Below are 17289 nucleotides of genomic sequence, written 5' to 3'. Positions count from 1 at the left end.
TATCCCAATTAAGAGGCCATGAAAGGCTCTGTAGAACATTAAGAGACTGTGGAACAGGAGGAATACCTGCCTGCCTGGTGAAGTCATGGAAGACAAGGATGGGGAAAGGCTGTTCAACAGAAGGTATAGAGAGCGGCAGAAAACTGGTGAAAACTCCACCCTGCCTCTTACCGATTAATAACATACTTAACCTTCCTGAATTGCAGTTTCCTTATTCTTTGAAAGAGCTTAATTATATTACCCTTTTGGGTCATTTCAACTATTCATTAATTTCATTCAACAATTCATTGAGTGCCTGTTATCGCCAGGTGCCACGTGCTGTGCTCGGTTCTGGAAGTAAAATGGTAAAGAAAAGAGAGAGGTGGCTCTGGCCCTTGTGGAATTTAGGACCAGCCTAGGTCAAGGGTCTCCAACCCCCGGCCACAGGCCTGCACCAGCCTATGGCCTGTTAGGCTCCAGGCCACATAGCACGAGGTGGGCAGCGAGGCCAGCAATCATTACCGCCTGAGCTCTGCCTCCTGTCAGATGAGCACGGCATTAGATTCTCATAGGTGCACAAACCATATTATGAACTGCGCGTGGGAGGGATCTAGGTTGCGTGCTCCTCGTGAGAATCTAAAGATTGATAATCTGAGGTGGAACAGTTTCATCTGGAAACCATCCCTCCACCCCGCTTCGTCCATGGAAAATTGTCTTCCACGAAACCGGTCCCTGATGCCAAAAAGGTCGGTTGGGGACTGCTTGTCTAGTGGTATTGAAGAAAGTGAAATAGTGGCACTAAAAAATAAATTAGAAGTTGAATTAAGGGTTCTGAATGATGGAACACACTTGAGCTGAGACCTGAAGGTTGTGTAGAACCCAGCTATGCAGAAAGGGAATGCAGCAGCGTGTCAGGGAGAGAGTCAATGTAATTTCAACTGTCTGGTTTATAGTAGTAGCCGCTCAGGTTAAAAAATCACTAGAGTCCGCCGGGCGCGGTGGCTCAAGCCTGTAATCCCAGCACTTTGGGAGGCCGAGGCGGGCGGATCACAAGGTCAGGAGATCGAGACCATCCTGGCTAACACGGTGAAACCCCGTCTCTACTAAAAAATACAAAAAACTAGCCGGGCGCGGTGGCGGGCGCCTGTAGTCCCAGCTACTCGGGGAGGCTGAGGCAGGAGAATGGCCTGAACCCGGGAGGCGGAGCTTGCAGTGAGCTGAGATCTGGCCAGTGCACTCCAGCTTGGGTTACAGAGTGAGACTCCGTCTCAAAAAAAAAAAAAATCACTAGAGTCCGTCGTGGTGGCACGTGCCTGTAATGTCAACTACCCCGGAGGCTGAAGCGGGCGGATCCCTTGAGCCCAGGAGTTTAAGACCAGCCTAGACAAGAGAGTGACCCGCCGTTCAAAAAAAAAATCACTAATACGTAGGCACAGTTCTGAGTATTTAGCTTGAGTGATTCCATTTAATCATCATAGCTCTTGAAGTAAGTGCTTATCTTCATTCCTCAGAGTGGAAAGGAAGGCACAGAGAGACAGAAGTTTCCCAAGGTCACCGCTCTTGAGTACAGGAGACAGGATTCTAGCCCAAGCAGAGTCCGTAAGTTGTGTACCAGCTACACAATGAATGGTGGCTACTAAAGCGTTTGCCAGATGGAGAGGGAGGCAGAAGAGGAGGCATTCCCTTTTTTCAGGAATGCTCCATATTTGAAGAGTAATGAGCACACTTCATAGCAAGGCCAACAACAGTAAAGATGCCCACGCATGAAAAGCAGCGCGGTGTCACGCCTGTAATCCCAGCACTTTGGGAGGGCGAGGTGGACTGATCGCTTGACACCAGGAGTTCGAGACCAGCCTGGACAACAAGTGAAAAATCCATCTCTACAAAAAAATTAGTTTAGCCAGCCATGATGGCGCACACCCGCGGTCACAGTTACGTGGGAACCTGAGGTGAGGGAATCGACCCGGGGAGGTCGAGGTTGCAGTGTGCGACCCTGTCTGAGGGGCAAAATCAGCCGCGCTGAGAATGAGCCCCGTGTGGTTAGTGCGCCCAGACGCACCGCCTGCGTAACTAGAAGAGCTGACGGACGACGACCCCCGCACCACGCCGCTCAGCGGGACACGCTTCTTAGCGGACTTTACAGTGGAAAATGGGGAATAGTCTACGTGCTTATGCACGTGGCACTCTCTGCCCGCGGTCCGGGGACTTTCCCCTAGGCAGGAAGAGAGGAACATAGATCCCCCGTTTGTAGCCTAGGATACAGGCCTTCAGCACGACCTAAGGTATCATCGTCATAGCGTATTACTTTATAGGCCTAAAAGAAATTTTATTTTTAGATTAGGGTGAGAAAGTTGGTGGCGTGAGAGAAAAACAAACCGTTTTGGGGCGTAACTTTCTAAGACTATAGGTTTCCAGGGGCATTGTGGCTAACAGAATAGCTTAATAGATAAGGAATGAGCAAATGCAGGAAAGCTGGAATGACACTATCTTATGCAAATATGGCCTGGCCCCGCCCAACGAGGAGTAGGCGCGGCCTCCCCGGGAGTCCCGTAGCGGGCCTGCTCGCGTGCGCGTGCGCATTGGGGCGGCCGGGCAACGCCGGATCGCTTCGGCATCGCCCGCTTCATCCCTCCACCCGTGGGCCGGCAATGGCGGTCCCAGTTTCGCTTTTCGGTTTGGTGGGGCTGCTGCTTGTGTCTGCGCTGCCCGGGGTCCTAGGAGACCGCGCCAATCCCGACCTCCGGGCACACCCAGGTATCAGCGAGGGCTGCTGGAGAAGGGCCGGGCCTGCGCACGGGTCCCAGGCCCCACCCAGCTCGGCTGATTTCCCTATGTCCTCCCTCCGCAGGGAACGCAGCCCACCCCGGCTCTGGGGCCACGGAACCCCGACGGCGACCACCGCTCAAGGACCAGCGCGAGCGGGCCCGGGCCGGGTCGCTGCCTCTGGGGGCGCTTTACACCGCGGCCGTCGTGGCTTTTGTGCTGTACAAGTGTTTGCAGGTGCGGGACCGCCGGGGGTGGGGATGCCCTGAGCCCGAATCTCCCATGGGGGCGCCAGGGTACCAAGAGCAAGACACAGCTTCCCTCTCTGTAAAATAAAAACAAACAGTCTGTTGGCCTTCCAATATTATGAGGTTATGTTGAGGATCCAGGGAGGTAACGGATGTGAAGAGCGTATGGTGAATTGTAAATAAATAATGACCATCACATTTAGTTCTCCCACAATCCAGTGAAGAGTAGTCACTTGCTCGAGGTCACCCAGCGCTGGCAACTACTGGAGCTGGGATTTGAACCCAGCTAGTAGTGTCCATGCTACAAGAGTGGGGCCACCTTGGCACAGGAAGTTGATTGCTGCAGCGTGTTTCTAGAGTTCCAGATATGAAGTGGTCTTATGTTCTCCTTGAGAAGGAGGCCCTGAAATGTAAGTTGACAGTACATTTTGAAAAGTAGTACCTTCCACTGCTGTGCCTTTAGCCCTGAACCTATTACGCAGTTGCATTATAAAATAGAACCGATGGAACCAGTTTAGATGCATGAAACTAGAAGAAATAGCTAATAATGACCCCAGGTAGATGTGACAGGCTAGGATGAATGACTGAATTTAAAGATGAACTTTGAGGACAGACTAGTAAATTCTATTCTTGGACCTGAGTACAGTCTGGAAGAAACATAAAGTAGCAGCAACTCTTACGAGAGAGACTTAGGCATTCCAGTTGACTGAGTTCACTGTGGGATGTGACAAGCCACTTCCCAAATCAGTGCTGGGAACATGGCACTGTGCTTCACCTGTTGATCAGAATGCCCCTGGAGAATTATATTCGCCTCAGGGCACTGCTTTAAGAGCACTACATGTTCAGTAAACCACCAGAGAAAACCACTGTCAGTGAGCACTGACTGTAAAGACTGAAGTTACTAAACCAGAAAAGACTCAGGAAAGGGGGTGAGGGTGTGACCATTGTCTTCAAATTCGTGAGGGGCTGTCACATTGAGGAGACATTATTTTGGAAGGCTCCAGTAAGCACTATGGAAAGAAGATACATAAAGGACAAATTTTGGCTTTATGCATGAACTGTCTTAACAACCAGGGTTTTTGTTTTTGTTTTTTGAGACGGAGTCTCCCTGTGTCACCCAGGCTGGAGTGCAGCAGTGGGATCTCAGCTCACTGCAACCTCCGGCTCCCAGGTTCAAGCGATTCTCCTGCCTCAGCCTCTCAAGTAGCTGGGATTACAGGCACCTGCCACCACGCCGGCTAATTTTTGTATTTTTAGTAGAGACGGGTAGAGACGGGGTTTCACCATGTTGGCCAGGCTGGTCTCAAACTCCTGACCTCAGGTGATCCACCCACCTCGGCCTCCCAAAGTGCTGGGATTACAGGTGTGAGCCACCGCACCCAGCCACCAGAGCTATATTCAAACTGGAGAGAGTTGCTCATTCCTGGAGGTGTTTTTCAGCAAACTGAATGACCGTGTGTGGGACATAGGACATGTTGCTTCATGTGCTGGGTGAGGAGCTAGATAGACTAGAATTGCTATTCTCTGAGCTAAAAACCCAGTCACTGTCTCCACCTCAAATTGCAGTGTCTCCTGGCTGGCTCTGGAGACTGAGGTGGAGCAGAACCTTGTTGCTTCAGTACTGCCCTTTCCTTCTTCCACAACAGGGGAAAGATGAAACTGCGGTTCTCCACGAGGAGGCAAGCAAGCAGCAGCCACTGCAGTCAGGTGGGTCTAGCAGAAGTCTGTGCTGGGTAGGGGGAGATTAGGGGACAGCAGAAGATACGTAACCACTTCTGCCCCCCTTTTTTGCCTTATCCCCAGAGCAACAGCTGGCCCAGTTGACACAACAGCTGGCCCAGACAGAGCAGCACCTGAACAACCTGATGGCCCAGCTGGACCCCCTTTTTGAGCGGTGAGGAGAGCAATGATTCTGTTAATTTTTGGGGAATTTGTGGCAGGAGGGAGGAATGGGGACATAGGTTGGGAGCCACTGAGTGGACATTTCTTCAGTGTGACTACTCTGGCTGGAGCCCAGCAGGAGCTTCTGAACATGAAGCTACGGACCATCCATGAGCTGCTGCAAGACAGTAAGCCGGACAAGGGTATGGAGGCTTCAGAACCAGGTGAAGGCTTGGGAGGCGAGTCTGCTGGAGGTGGAGACAAAGTCTCTGAAACTGGAACATTCCTGATCTCTCCCCACACAGAGACCAGCAGATCTCTTCCTGAGGACTTTTGTTTAAAGGAGGACGAGGAGGAGGTTGGTGACAGTCAGGACTGGGAGGAGCCCACAAACTGGACCACAGAGACATGGAACCTATCTACTTCCCGGGAGGTGGAACGGGGGCTACGGAGAAGGTGCAGCCAGACTGTGGCAGAGGGCCCCAGTCACAGCCCTGGCTGGGAAGGAGGGACGATAGCTGAAGGTTGAGTAAAACAAAGTGTTTTTGTGATGGGGCGCTCCTATGTGTTTTTCCATCCTAGCTGGTTGTACACACCCATACTAGGTGCCTAAGGACAACTGAGCCTTCTTGAAGAGCTGCCCTTATTAGGACAAAAAGAGGCTGCCTTCCAGTGTGACAGCAGAGAAGATAGAGGGAGCTCCAGCTCTTTTCCTTGTATTCCTGAGGCCACCAGCATGCCGATGTTCAGGGCCCAAAAATCCCTTTTCTCATAGCAAAACTGAGACAGAAGGGTCTTTCCCCCCAAAAAGAAAAAAACTTTACTCAAATCCAGTGGAAAAATAAATGATAGAAACTATACACAACATAAAAATAGCCACATTTACAAAGCTGCAGCCTTGATAAATGATGGGCCATGGACACAGCATGGAGCTTATCAGTCCCAAATCCCCTCAGCTGTGATAGGGGCTGGTTCAGTTGGGTCAGACTTGGTTTCCTGATTCTTCTTTTGTAATAAAATTTCTTAAATAGAGACAGGGTCTCACTCACTGTTGCCCAGGCTGGTCTTGAACTCCCGGGCTCAAATGATCCTCCCACCTCTGCTTCCCAAAGTGCTGGGATTACAGGCATGAGCCACTGTGCCTGGTCGTGATTTTTAAGAGTTGGTCAGGTGATCTTGAGTAGCTTGGTCCAGGCAAACACAAAGTGACCTTTGTCAAATCATGAAGGGTTCTATTTTGTTCAGTGCTGAAGAAGATTCCTTTGTAGTCCTGGCTGTGACCTATCCCTGAGGTATCCTGAGTTCTGGAATCTGTAAGACTCCTCTAGTTTTTCTGGCTGCTGTGGAGAGAAGACAGTCAGTTCAGGCACTGGCATGAGTGCTCTTTTCAGACAAAATCATCTGTGGGGTTGGTGGCTGGGGTGTGCCAGACCAATGTAGGGCATGAGACAGGAACTGCCTATTTCCTGCTTGTGGGCCTCATCACAGCACCCTTCCTGGGGGAAGACACAACTTACCTGATAGCCCAAGTCAGACTGTGGTACCAGCGTGACAGCTCCTCCTGGTCTGTGGACATAAGCAGTAGCTTCTCATGAGGGAAGGACAGCTAGAGAGAGACCACCTCTTAGCGCATGGCTCAGAAAGGTCCAGGCTAAAGCTGAAGCCCTTGCTGTTTCCATGGAGCTAATTCAGGGATGAGACAATTACTAGGTATAAAGCCTGAGCCCCAGCTATCCTCTCTCAATGTAGATGGCGCTGTTCCTATGAAAAGGGACCCAGACCAGGGAGATAAACCAGCCCATAAGCATCTGAGATATATTTTGGGTCTAGGGTTCCCACCTATTACTTACACTGAGCAGCCCACCACAAGGGCCTCCTGAGTGGCCAAAGACCCTGCTGAGTTGACACTGGGCCATGGGGTAGAGGGCCTTGCAGGCAAAGGTGCCACTCTGCAGCAGGTGCAGTGGAGGTCGAGGCTTGGCCATGAGGAGCACATCAGTGAAGAGGAAGAACATGCGGGGCCGAGGCTCCCCATGGGGAGGCACCACCAACAGCCAGCCCTGGCGTAGGAACCAGCGCCCTGGGGGATGGAAGCGCTGTTATTCTAGTGCAGCTTCAGGATCCATGGGAATAAGAGGAAAGGGAAGCTGAGAAAACAGGGGTTATGTGCTGGGTCAATACAGGAAGAAGGGTGAGTAAGAAAAGAGCAGCTGGTTGGCGTTTGGAGAGTTAGATAAAAATAAAAGACGGGGCAGTTGAGGTTTGAGGGGGAAGTAGGAAGGCTACCTGAGGTCAGCCCCTTTGCCTGGCGTCCACTGAGCAGAGCCTGGACACGCCGAAGGTGCTGGTCATTCTTCTGTTTCTGACCAATAGTGTGGACTCTCTGGGCAGTCTCACTTATCAGTCGGGCAGCCCCTGGAATAACATCTCCCACACCTTACTCCCCATATAACTGACTTTGGGTGGCATGGTTGTGAAAGAGGCTATTCTGGAGGGGATCAGGGTCAGGGTCTGACTTCTTGAAGAAAAGGCAGAGCAGTAGGGACACTGTATACATGTCACTGGAAGATAGGGTCATACCAGACATTGTTGGAGGTCAGAGTCAGAAAGGGATACAGGAAAGGAAGCCTCCAGCCTGCGTTGCAGAGGAGCAAGAACCTACGTGTGAGCTGTTGATGGTCAGGGCTGTTGGGACCTGTGTTTTCAGCCAAAGCAATGACGAGATTCTCATACCTGGAATTCAACAGTGGGAAGTCTGAGGGGAAGCACAGCCAGGCAAAATTCCCCCTGCCTGATGTGCAGATCACCCTCTACCCATACTTCAATTGCAAGGCCAGGAAAGATCTGCTTTTGGCTACTGTATCCCCTTCTTTCATGTAGGACTCAGAACCAGGGCTCACACCACACAGCCCTCTTCCATCCCGCACTGAAGAGTTAGTGGCAGACTAGCCATAGTTCAGGAGGCCAGACTGGAAGATGAAAGTTTATCAACCCAAGGAGGATGCTACAGACAGCCTGACTATAGCCCTTAACTCAGGCTTAACCCAGAGACAGAAATTCTAAGCCAGGCCAGCCCCTCATCTGAAACTTTTCCAGACACCGTGCCTCAGGCCCTAGTAGAGGCTCCCAATGTAAAGTTCCACAGTTCCCGCTGAGAGCCTCAGGCTGCAGACTCTCAGTACTCCAATGGGTTCACATTTACTCTTGCAAAAGGTTTTTAGAAGCAATTTGGCTCAGGGTCGAGGCAGGGCTTTGGGATCGACCCCAAGACATCCCACAAAGCTGAGGGCCGCAGTCATACAATCTCAAAGAGAGAGGCGGCTGGAATCAAGGGAAGTTCACTCACTGCTGGAGCCGCTGCAGAGGCAGAGGGAGTAGGTCCTGGAGCTGAAGGCCCCCAAACTCAGGGCGGCTTTCCTGAAGCCGCACAAACCTCCGGAAACCTTTATTTTTCTTTAGCTGCTCCTGGAGTGAGGGAGAAAGGATTGGAAGCAGGGAGACAAGCCACTCCTTATATTGCATTCATCTGTATCCACATTCCCAGCCTTCAGTAAGCTGTGCGCTCCTAAGAGAAACCCTGTCTCCCTACAGGGAACTTACCACAGAGCTGAGCACCCAGAGGGCTCTATAAATGCAGGAAATGTATAACGTTTGGGTCTCCAGATGAAGGGGAAAAGTAAGGGGCAAGATTTGAGGTAATCTCCGGGTTACCTGCAGGGTGGTCTGGGATCTCTCTGAGTTGGCAGCAAATTGGTTATAGAGCTCCAAGTGGCGGCAGAAGCCCTCCAGCCCTTGGCCCCAGCATCCTCCTTCCAGGTAGGGAAGCAGCTCCCTGTGTGGGCGAGGACAGCAAAAGGGCAGCTATAGAGCCACTCAAGCACCACCTCATTTAGTTTTCATGAAAATTAATAGCACTAATAGTAGTGCTATTACCCCATTGTACAGATGGAGAACAAGGGCATGCTAAAGGCACTGGGCCAAGGTCACAGGTGAGGTAACTGGTGGATTCAAAATAGAACCTGATACAACATGAGTCTCTGACTCCAAGCTCTGTGCACGGCCACAGGCCAGGACTCTCCCTCCTTTCCTCTCCCTGTGCCCCTTCCACTTACTGGCTGGCGCCGCAGATGAGCTCCCAGGAGCCAAACAGGGCCTGGAGCTCAGGTGGTCGCAGGGTCCCCTTGGCTTTCAGGATCCCCAAAAAGTACTGCGGAAGGAGAGAATATGGGTTCCTAGCCTGGAGGAAGAGGAGGCTAACTAACGCCAAGCTCCCCCAGAAACCGCAGAAGTCTGCCCAGGCTCCCTACATGCAGAGGGATAGTCCAAGACCACCCTATTCCGGGTTACCGACCTCGCAGAGACCCTCCCACCCCCTGGGGTCCCTGTTCCATAATGGGAGTGTGTGCCAGGTACCGCACCGTGGTCACCAGCCCCAGCTGTTCTTGGTAGCGCCGCTCAGTCTCTAGCAGCTCCTGGGCGGTGCAAGCGCGTTTCCGCTCCCAGCGGGCACGCTGCTCTTGCACCGGGGACCGCACACCGGGGTAGTGGATCTCCATGCCTGGCTAGGGGTTCGACACTTCCGGCTGCAGCCCGCGGCAGATTCAAATCCCAACCGCTCTAGGGCGGGAGCCGCGGAGGCGGGGCCGGGGAGGGCAGCACGCAGGAAGGAGCATGCGCGGCGGCCGGCCGGACCGCGCAGGGTCTCTTTCGTCTTGCCCCACCGCCAGGGCGGCGCCTTAGGTGCGCGGCGCCGGCAGGGGCAGGGCGGGGTGGGGCAGCTGTGGGGCCCTCCTCTGAGTGGCACTATGTTGGAGCAGCAGCCTGAACTTTCAGTCAGGAGACGGGCTGCAGATGCTGGCAGGAACTTAGTGTCCTATCTGGAGAATTGGGATGGGGGGTGGGGCGCGATCATTACAGTACACATTCTGTCCTGGGCCCATGCCGAATGCCAGGGGGTCGGTTGTTCCCAGAATTGGCTAGGAAAAGGTATAGCCATCTGAAGGAATGATATGAAAGTATTAAAAATGGTGTTGTGAAGAAGCTATTAATATGGGAAAACACACATAGTGAGTATATTGCTGAGAGGAAAAAAGCAGGCTACAAAGGTGTATAATATAATCCCCTTTGTATAAAATACATATAAAATGTTTGAAGGCGAAACAAGCAAAAGCTAACTGTGTGGCCGGCACGAGAGCTCACACCTGTAATTCCAGCACTTTGGGAGGCAGAGGCGGGAGCATCGCCTGAGCCCAGGAGTTCGAGACTTCATCTCTACAAAAAAAAAAAGAAAAAAAAAAAGTTAGCTGTGGTTTTTATCTCTGAGTAATGGAATTGAAGATAATTTGTTTAACAAATGTGTATTAAGTACCTAATCTGTATCTGTGCCAGGCACTGGATCACTGAAGCTAAAGGGATGAATGGGACAGACAGGGCGATTTTTTAAATTCCCTTATACTTCTGCCTTTCCCAAGTTTTCTACATTAAGCATGCATTACTTTGTAGTTAGAAAAAAAAAATGTTATAAAAAAAAAAGTCAGAAACTTTAGGCCCCCTCCCTACTGTTTGGGTCTCCTAGGAATCTGGACCCCAAGCCAAGAACCAGGGGATTGTCAAGGTTCTGAGGTCCCCACCACCTCCCCACCAGCTCTGACATTCTAAGAATTCTAAGAAAGAAATAATGCTGGGCTTAGACCAGGGAGGAATAACTTGAAGCGCTTGGTTGAAGGAAGGGGAGAGTTTGGATCAGACTGTACCTTGGGCTCATGTCCCAAGGAAACTGGTAGTGATACCAAATAGGTAGAGTACTGCTTACACTGTCTCAAGTGAATGTGGGACAGTCCACACACTAAGAGCTCGAACATAGAAGAGGAGAGATAATCCCGTGGTAATTGGTGTCACTGTGAGCCCAGGTAATGAGAGTAGACCACAACACCTGGGGTGCAGTTGGTGATGGGTATGTTTGTGAATGCTGCCAGTGTGTGTTAGTGCTTTGGGTGGGTGGGAGGGGTGAAGAATAGAGCCTCCTGTAAGCATCAGTTGGGGAAGAGGGCAAAGCCAAGAGGACACACTGAAAACAGTTGGCGACAACTAATTCCCTGGGGACCAAGTCTCCCACAGAGCAAGTCAGGCATACCACACTCTACCTGGAACAGCTGCTAAACTCTTCTCCCACAGCCAAAGATAGGAGGGGCCAACAGGAGGAGGTTCAGAGGGTAGTCAGTAACCCCTTTATTCTTTATCCTCAAATTTTGCTTTCAATCTGATGGATGCTGGAGAAGCCCTAGGGATGCTTTGAACAACAATCATCAGTCATTCAACAAAATTAGGCTGAGTATGGTGCTTCACGCCTGTAATCCCAGCACTTTGGGAGGCCGAGGTAGGCAGATCACCTGAGGTCAGTAGTTACAGTTACAATGACTGTGTGCTTCTTTATGTGTTGTCGGAGACCAGCCTGACCAACATGGTGAAACTCCGTCTCTACTAAAAATACAAAATTAACCAGGCATGGTGGCACATGCCTGTAATCCCAGCTACTTGGGAGGCCGAGGCAGGAGAATCTCTTGAACCCGGGAGGCAGAGGTTGCAGTGAGCTGAGATTGTGCCATTGCACTCCAGCCTGAGTAACAAGAGCGAAACTCCATCTCAGAAAAAAAAAAAAAATGAAATGCCAATCATGTGCCAGGTCCTGTGCTAGGCATGAAGATGAAATGGTGGACAAGAGAAATATGACTCCTGCCCATAAGGAGCTTACACTCCAGCATGGCAGATACAGTAAGGAGTCACCATAAAATGAGGAAACATTACAAGGGACATGTAGGCTTCTACACAATCATGTAGTGAGGGGACTGATCCTAGTGTAGGAGTCAGGGAAGGCTTCTCAAAGGAAGTGATATGTGAACTGATGACCTGAAGGATGAATAAAACCTGGCTAGGCAGAGCTGGGCGCTGGCAGCAGGGGAAGTGGAAAAAAGAGTCAAACAGCACAGACAAAGGCCTGGACACACACATATACAAGCAAATGATGAATTTAAGGAACTGCTAGACGTTCTGTAAGATGAGAGCATAGACTGCGAGGGAGAGAGTGATGACAAAGGAGACTGGAGAGGTAGACAGAGGCCAAACTTAGAAGGAATTTATATCAGTAAAATTGTGATATAAGTAATAATAAATTCAAAGTGGCTAAACATTAAGATAATTTATTAACTCATGCAACTGAAAAGTCCAGAAGCAGGTGGGCCCTAGTGTTGGCCTAATCCAGCAGCTCAATCATGTTACCAAGGACCTCTTTCCACCACTCCACCGTGCCTTCCATGGTTTTACCTTCATCTTAAGGCTGGCTTCCATTGTGGATACAAGATGGCTGCCCACAGTTACAATGACTGTGTGCTTCTTTATGTGTTGTCCACAGAGTTGGTTCCCTTAGCCATCAAATACTTCAGACAGAGAGCTTCACTGATTGGACCCCCCTAGGTCACAAGCCCGCCATGGAAACCAGGGCAATGGTGGCCCGCTGAAGGCCACGTCAGTTACTGTGAACCTTATCCTAAGAGCAATGGGAAACCATTGAAAGGCCTTAAACAGGGAGTGAGATCATGAGATGTGCCATTTTAGAAACATCACTCTGGTTAGCTGGACTCACTCAGCAAGACCTATCAGGAGGCAGTTGCAGTCATCCAGGTAAAAGCTGACGTAAGTGTGAGCAAAGATGAAAAATGTGGATGAAAAATTTAGAAGGTAGAATCTATAGGGCATGGTTACTGAATGCTAGGGTGAAGGAAAAGATGAAAGTAGAGATGGTGCCGGGCGAGGTGGCTCAAGCCTGTAATCCCAGCACTTTGGGAGGCTGAGACGGGTGGATCACGAGGTCAGGAGATCGAGACCATCCTGGCTAACGCGGTGAAACCCCGTCTCTACTAAAAAACGCAAAAACTAGCTGGGCGAGGTGGCGGGCCCCTGTAGTCCCAGCTACTCGGGAGGCTGAGGCAGGAGAATGGCGTAAACCTGGGAGGCGGAGCTTGCAGTGAGCCGAGATCCGGCCACTGCACTCCAGCCTGGGTGACTGAGCCAGACTCTGTCTCAAAAAAAAAAAAAAAAGAAAGAAAGTAGAGATGGTACCAGGTTTCTGGCTTCTAGGCGGAGGGTCGTGCTATTCACTGAAGGAGAACGAAGAGAAGGTTTGTGGGGAAGACAAATTCAACCTGGGGCCTGTTAAACTTGAAATACTTGTGGGACATCCAAGTGGAGATGTCTTGGGTCTTGTCTATTAGGCAGATGGTTATGGGTCTGACATGGGGAGAGAGTCTAGACTGGGAATACTTGGGTGTCATCAATTTATAGGAGCCATGGGAGTGGATGGCACTGCCTTGCAAAGATAAGGAGCAGGATAAGGGCAAAAGCATGAGAGTCTTCAATATGAACTCATCCCTTCCCATCCTGTGCATCCACTTCAGTTCCGCTGTACTGATGGTGGACTAAATGGTGGCCCCATAAAGACACATCTATGTCCTAATCCCCAAGACCTGCATATGTGACCTTGTTTGGAAAAAGTGTCTTTGCAGATATAATTAGTAAAGGATCTTTTTCTTTTTTTTTGAGACGGAGTCACTCTGTCGCCCAGGCTGGAGTGCAGTGGCGCAATCTCGGCTCACTGCAAGCTCCACATTCCGGGTTCGTGCCATTCTCCTCCCTCAGACTCCCAAGTAGCTGGGACTACAGGTGCCCACCACCACGCCCAGCTAATTTTTTGTATTTTTAGTAGAGACGGGGTTTCACCGTGTTAGCCAGGATGGTCTCGACCTCCTGACCTCGTGATCTGTCCACCTCGGCCTCCCAATAGTTAAGGATCTTGAGATGAGATCATTCTGGATTATGTTGGTGGGCCCTAAATACAATGACAAGTGTCTCAGTGAGAAACACCCAGTGGAGACACAGGGGCAAGAGAAGGCCATGCGAAGTTGGAGGCAGACATAGAGTAATGCAGCTACAAGTCAAGGAATGCCTGGAGACGCCAGAAGTTAGAAAAGGTTGGCCGGGTGCGGTGGCTCAAGCCTGTAATCCCAGCACTTTGGGAGGCCGAGACGGGCGGATCACGAGGTCAGGAGATCGAGACCATCCTGGCTAACACGGTGAAACCCTGTCTCTACTAAAAAATATGAAAATTAGCCGGGCGAGGTGGCGGGCGCCTATAGTCCCAGCTACTCGGGAGGCTGAGCCAGAAGAATGGCGTGAACCCGGAAGGCGGAGCTTGCAGTAAGCTGAGATCTGCCCACAGCACTCCAGCCTGGGCGACAAAGCGAGACTCCGTCTCAAAAAAAAAAAAAAAAAAAAGAAAAGGCAAGGAAGGATTCTTTCCCAGAGCCTTCAGAGAGAGTCCAGCCCTGCCAAAACCTTGATTTCAGACTTCTGGCCTCCACAACTGTGAGAAAATCCATTTCTGTTGTTTTAAGCCACCCAGTTGGTGGTAATTTGTTACAGCAGCCCTTGGAAATGAATAAAGATGGGGAGGTGGCCAGAACTACAAGTCAGCCTCAAGGTTCTATAAGGAATTTGATCAGTCTTTGCCCCCAAGCCATGACTTGGGAGAGGGAGCATTTTCCCTTCTACCCAACCAGTGAATAGTTTCCTCCTCTGCCATGCTGAGATAGGCAGAGACATGTTTTGGTAACATGACCCTTCAGTGTTTGAAAACACAAACCCTCATGAACAAACACTTGGCCTATAATAACCTGGATCAGAGAGGTCCTGATCAAGGTGTGGGGTGCCCTCGTCAGTCAGTCCTGAGTACACTCTGTCCCAACCTGGGGAGACTCAGGAAACAATAACTCAAACCTGTTTGAGGGTTTGGCAGGCTCCCAGCATGATCCAGGATCAGAGTCCACATTCTCCACTCAGATCAGAGACGACAGAGACAAGGAGAGAAACGGAGCCATAGGGAATCGCATTTGGAAAATGAGTGAGCTGTAACAGAGAGCTGGATTAGTCTTTACCACATTCTGTCTTGTATAGGCCTGTCCAATTCAGATATTACCATGTACTTACATGTGTCAGGGGCCAAGCAAGGTCCAAGCTAAAGACAGAGCTGACCAAGACAATCAGCTGGCCATTCAGAGTGTACCCTGGACCACACTGCCATGGAGAGCTCTGAATTTGGCTCCAGAAATGGCACCCTAGAATCTTAGGCTGATTACATCTGAGGATGACCATTTGGAGGACAACTGTTATTCAGCCATATATATTTTGGTGTACAATATGACAGTCATCTGACCACACAGATGATTTGGAGTGCCACAAAAATGTGGTGTGAGGCCAGGCATGGCGGCTTACGCCTATAATCCCAACCTTTTGGAGGCTGAGGTGGGAGGATCACTTGAGGTCAGAGGATCACTTGAGGTCAAGAGTTCAAGACCAACCTGGGCAATATAGCAAAACCCCGTCTCTGCAAAACAAATTAAAAAATTAGCCAGGGGTGGTGGCTTGTGCCTGTGGTCCTAGCTACTCAGGAGGCTGAGGTGGGGGGATCACTTGAGCCTGGGAGATTGAGCCTGCAGTGAGCTATGATGACTCCACTGTACTCCAGTCTGGGTGACAGAGTAAGACCTTGTCTCAAAAACAATAATAATGTAAAAAGTTATGTCCTGTTTATGGGATAGCTGTGGTTTGACATGCACAGGTCATTGACAATGAGCTCCTTGAGGGCAGAGACTATATCTTAGTCAATTTGGTATTTCTCAAGCACCTGGCAAGGTAATCTACAAACAGAAAATGCTCAATAATGGCTGTTGAATAAAAGACTGACTCAATCAAGTACTGAGCCCTGCCCTTATGGAGCTGAAGGCCGTTAGAGCAGATAAAATGTCATAAATCACCCTTATATGAGTTAGATGGTGGACAAGGTTATTATTGAAGGCAGGTAAAGAACTGGGTTGGCTCAAAGATGACAGGGATCTTTTCTAGTCTAATGGTAGAGGGTTGGTTAAGGAGTTTCCTGAAGGAGGTGGCCTTTCATCTGAGTCTCAAAGAATAGAAGGGATTAGACAGGGAGAACAGTAAAACTTTTTTTTTTTTTTTTTGAGATAGAGTCTCCCTTTGTCATCCAGGTTGCAGTGCAGTGGTGCGATCTCGGCTCACTGCAAGCTCCGCCTCCCGGGTTCACACCATTCTCCTGCCTCAGCCACCCAAGTAGCTGGGACTACAGGTGCCCGCCACCACACCCAGCTAATTTTTTTTTTTTTTTTTTTTTTTTTTTTTTTTTGTATTTTCAGTAGACACGGGGTTTCACTGTGTTAGCCAGGATTTTTTAAAAAATTATTTTCTTTTTTATTTTTATTTTGAGACAGAGTCTCACTCTGTCCACCAGGCTGGATTGCAGTGGTGCGATCTCGGCTCCCTGCAAACTCCACCTCCCAGGTTCAAGTGATTCTCCTGCCTCAGCCTCCTGAGTAGCTGACATTACAGGTGCCTGCCACCATGCCCAGCTAATTTTTGTATTTTTAGTAGAGATGGGGTTTCGCCATTTTGGCCAGGCTGGTCTTGAACTCCTGACCTCATGTGATCTGCCTGCCTTGGCCTCCCAAAGTGCTGGTATTAGAGGCATAAGTCACCACACCCAGCCAGTAAAACTATTTGCAACACAGCAGCAAGTGCACAAGCACTGACCCATCAGAGTTGAAGGTGGCTGAGGCACTCAAGTGGGCTCCTGGGGACTCTGTTATGCCAGGCAATACCTCTTTAGATAAGGGATCAGGAGGTCTAGAGGCTCCCTAAGGAAGAGCTAGGGTAGCAGGGGCACCCTGGAGCTAGGGACCATGGCTATATGCCAACAGGATTAGAAATATCTTAATATATTTAATTAACCTACTCAACCATATTGGTGTGTACCTACTGAATATTAGCCCTAGATGGACCTGAAATGGCCTTATTCTCTTGTGGTTTATTGAAGCCAATGGAGCCTTACTAGAATGTGAGCTACAAAACAGTAGAGCTGTTCTCTATTCAATGCTGCATATGTAGGGCCTAGAACAGCACCTGGAGGACTAGAGGAGGCTTAATAAATTGTTAAAAGGGCAGACTAGCCAGGGGTGATGGCACGTGCCTGTAGTTCCAGCTACTTGGGAGGCTGAGGCAGGAGGATCACTTGATCCCAGGAGTTCTGGGCTGTAGTGTAGTATACCAGTCAGGTGTCTGCACTAAGTTGTGCATCAACCTGATTGCCTAAGGATAGTTGAACTGACCCAGGTGGAATTGGAGCAGGTCAAAACTCCAGTAGCAGGGTCACACCTATAAATAGGCACTGCCCTCCAGCCTGGGCAACATAGTGAGATCCCATCTCTAAAATAAATTTTATTTTATTTTATTTTATTTTATTTTATTTTATTTTATTTTATTTTTTTTTGAGATGTGTTCTGGGTGTGTCACCCGG

At 49.9% G+C, this 17289-nt stretch overlaps 3 protein-coding genes across 13 annotated transcripts in view; 2 read left to right on the top strand and 1 right to left on the bottom strand.

Annotated features, from left to right (window-relative positions):
* The first annotated feature begins 2519 nt into the window (after positions 1-2519).
* CCDC107 (coiled-coil domain containing 107) lies at positions 2520-5422 on the top strand. 4 transcript variants are annotated; one of them, XM_017857760.1, is made up of 6 exons: positions 2520-2733; positions 2828-2979; positions 4637-4697; positions 4794-4884; positions 4983-5059; positions 5177-5422. In XM_017857760.1, exons 1-6 carry the CDS (start codon positions 2628-2630, stop codon positions 5398-5400), a joined length of 711 nt encoding a protein of 236 aa, XP_017713249.1. In that variant the 5' UTR covers positions 2520-2627; the 3' UTR covers positions 5401-5422. The 4 variants fall into 4 exon arrangements, with proteins under 4 accessions (XP_017713249.1, XP_017713248.1, XP_017713247.1 ...); XM_017857759.1 differs by having other exon boundaries at positions 4983-5074; XM_017857758.1 differs by having other exon boundaries at positions 4983-5095.
* On the bottom strand, positions 5000-9538 carry ARHGEF39 (Rho guanine nucleotide exchange factor 39). 7 transcript variants are annotated; one of them, XM_017857752.1, is made up of 9 exons: positions 9290-9538; positions 8984-9078; positions 8583-8703; positions 8218-8336; positions 7534-7604; positions 7158-7286; positions 6722-6951; positions 6389-6477; positions 5000-6211 (listed from the first exon to the last, which is right to left on the bottom strand). In XM_017857752.1, the coding sequence occupies exons 1-9, from the start codon at positions 9425-9427 to the stop codon at positions 6196-6198; spliced, it is 1008 nt and encodes a 335-aa protein (XP_017713241.1). In that variant the 5' UTR covers positions 9428-9538; the 3' UTR covers positions 5000-6195. The 7 variants fall into 7 exon arrangements, with proteins under 7 accessions (XP_017713241.1, XP_017713239.1, XP_017713240.1 ...); XM_017857750.1 differs by having other exon boundaries at positions 5628-6211; positions 6389-6554; XM_017857751.1 differs by having other exon boundaries at positions 5628-6208; positions 6389-6554.
* A 1017-nt stretch (positions 9539-10555) lies between these two features.
* The window catches only part of CA9 (carbonic anhydrase 9), an 18685-nt gene continuing 11951 nt past the window's right edge, over positions 10556-17289 (top strand). For both annotated transcript variants that reach the window (XM_017857749.1, XM_017857748.1), the window contains exon 1: positions 10556-10780. The gene's annotated coding sequence lies outside the window, so the exon portion shown is untranslated. The remainder of the gene's footprint in view (positions 10781-17289) is intronic.

The sequence above is a fragment of the Rhinopithecus bieti genome, unplaced genomic scaffold, assembly GCF_001698545.2.
Source record: "Rhinopithecus bieti isolate Rb0 unplaced genomic scaffold, ASM169854v2 scaffold_47691, whole genome shotgun sequence".
Taxonomy (NCBI): Eukaryota; Metazoa; Chordata; class Mammalia; order Primates; family Cercopithecidae; genus Rhinopithecus; species Rhinopithecus bieti.
The sequence above is the reverse complement of the archived record's forward strand: the minus strand, read 5'-3'. Positions and strand labels throughout refer to the sequence as shown.

What these genes read in the sequence shown, in the direction of transcription:
- CCDC107 (XM_017857758.1), top strand. Translation starts at nt 2,628, where the DNA reads ATGGCGGTCCCAGTTTCGCTTTTCGGTTTGGTGGGGCTGCTGCTTGTG. An exon ending in TGCTGTACAAGTGTTTGCAG is followed by an intron (nt 2,980 to 4,636) that starts GTGCGGGACCGC and finishes CTTCCACAACAG; the next exon opens with GGGAAAGATGAAACTGCGGT. An exon ending in TATGGAGGCTTCAGAACCAG is followed by an intron (nt 5,096 to 5,176) that starts GTGAAGGCTTGG and finishes CTCCCCACACAG; the next exon opens with AGACCAGCAGATCTCTTCCT.
- ARHGEF39 (XM_017857750.1), bottom strand. Translation starts at nt 9,427, where the DNA reads ATGGAGATCCACTACCCCGGTGTGCGGTCCCCGGTGCAAGAGCAGCGT. An exon ending in AGCTGGGGCTGGTGACCACG is followed by an intron (nt 9,079 to 9,289) that starts GTGCGGTACCTG and finishes CTCCTTCCGCAG; the next exon opens with TACTTTTTGGGGATCCTGAA. An exon ending in GGCAAAGGGGCTGACCTCAG is followed by an intron (nt 6,952 to 7,157) that starts GTAGCCTTCCTA and finishes TCCATCCCCCAG; the next exon opens with GGCGCTGGTTCCTACGCCAG.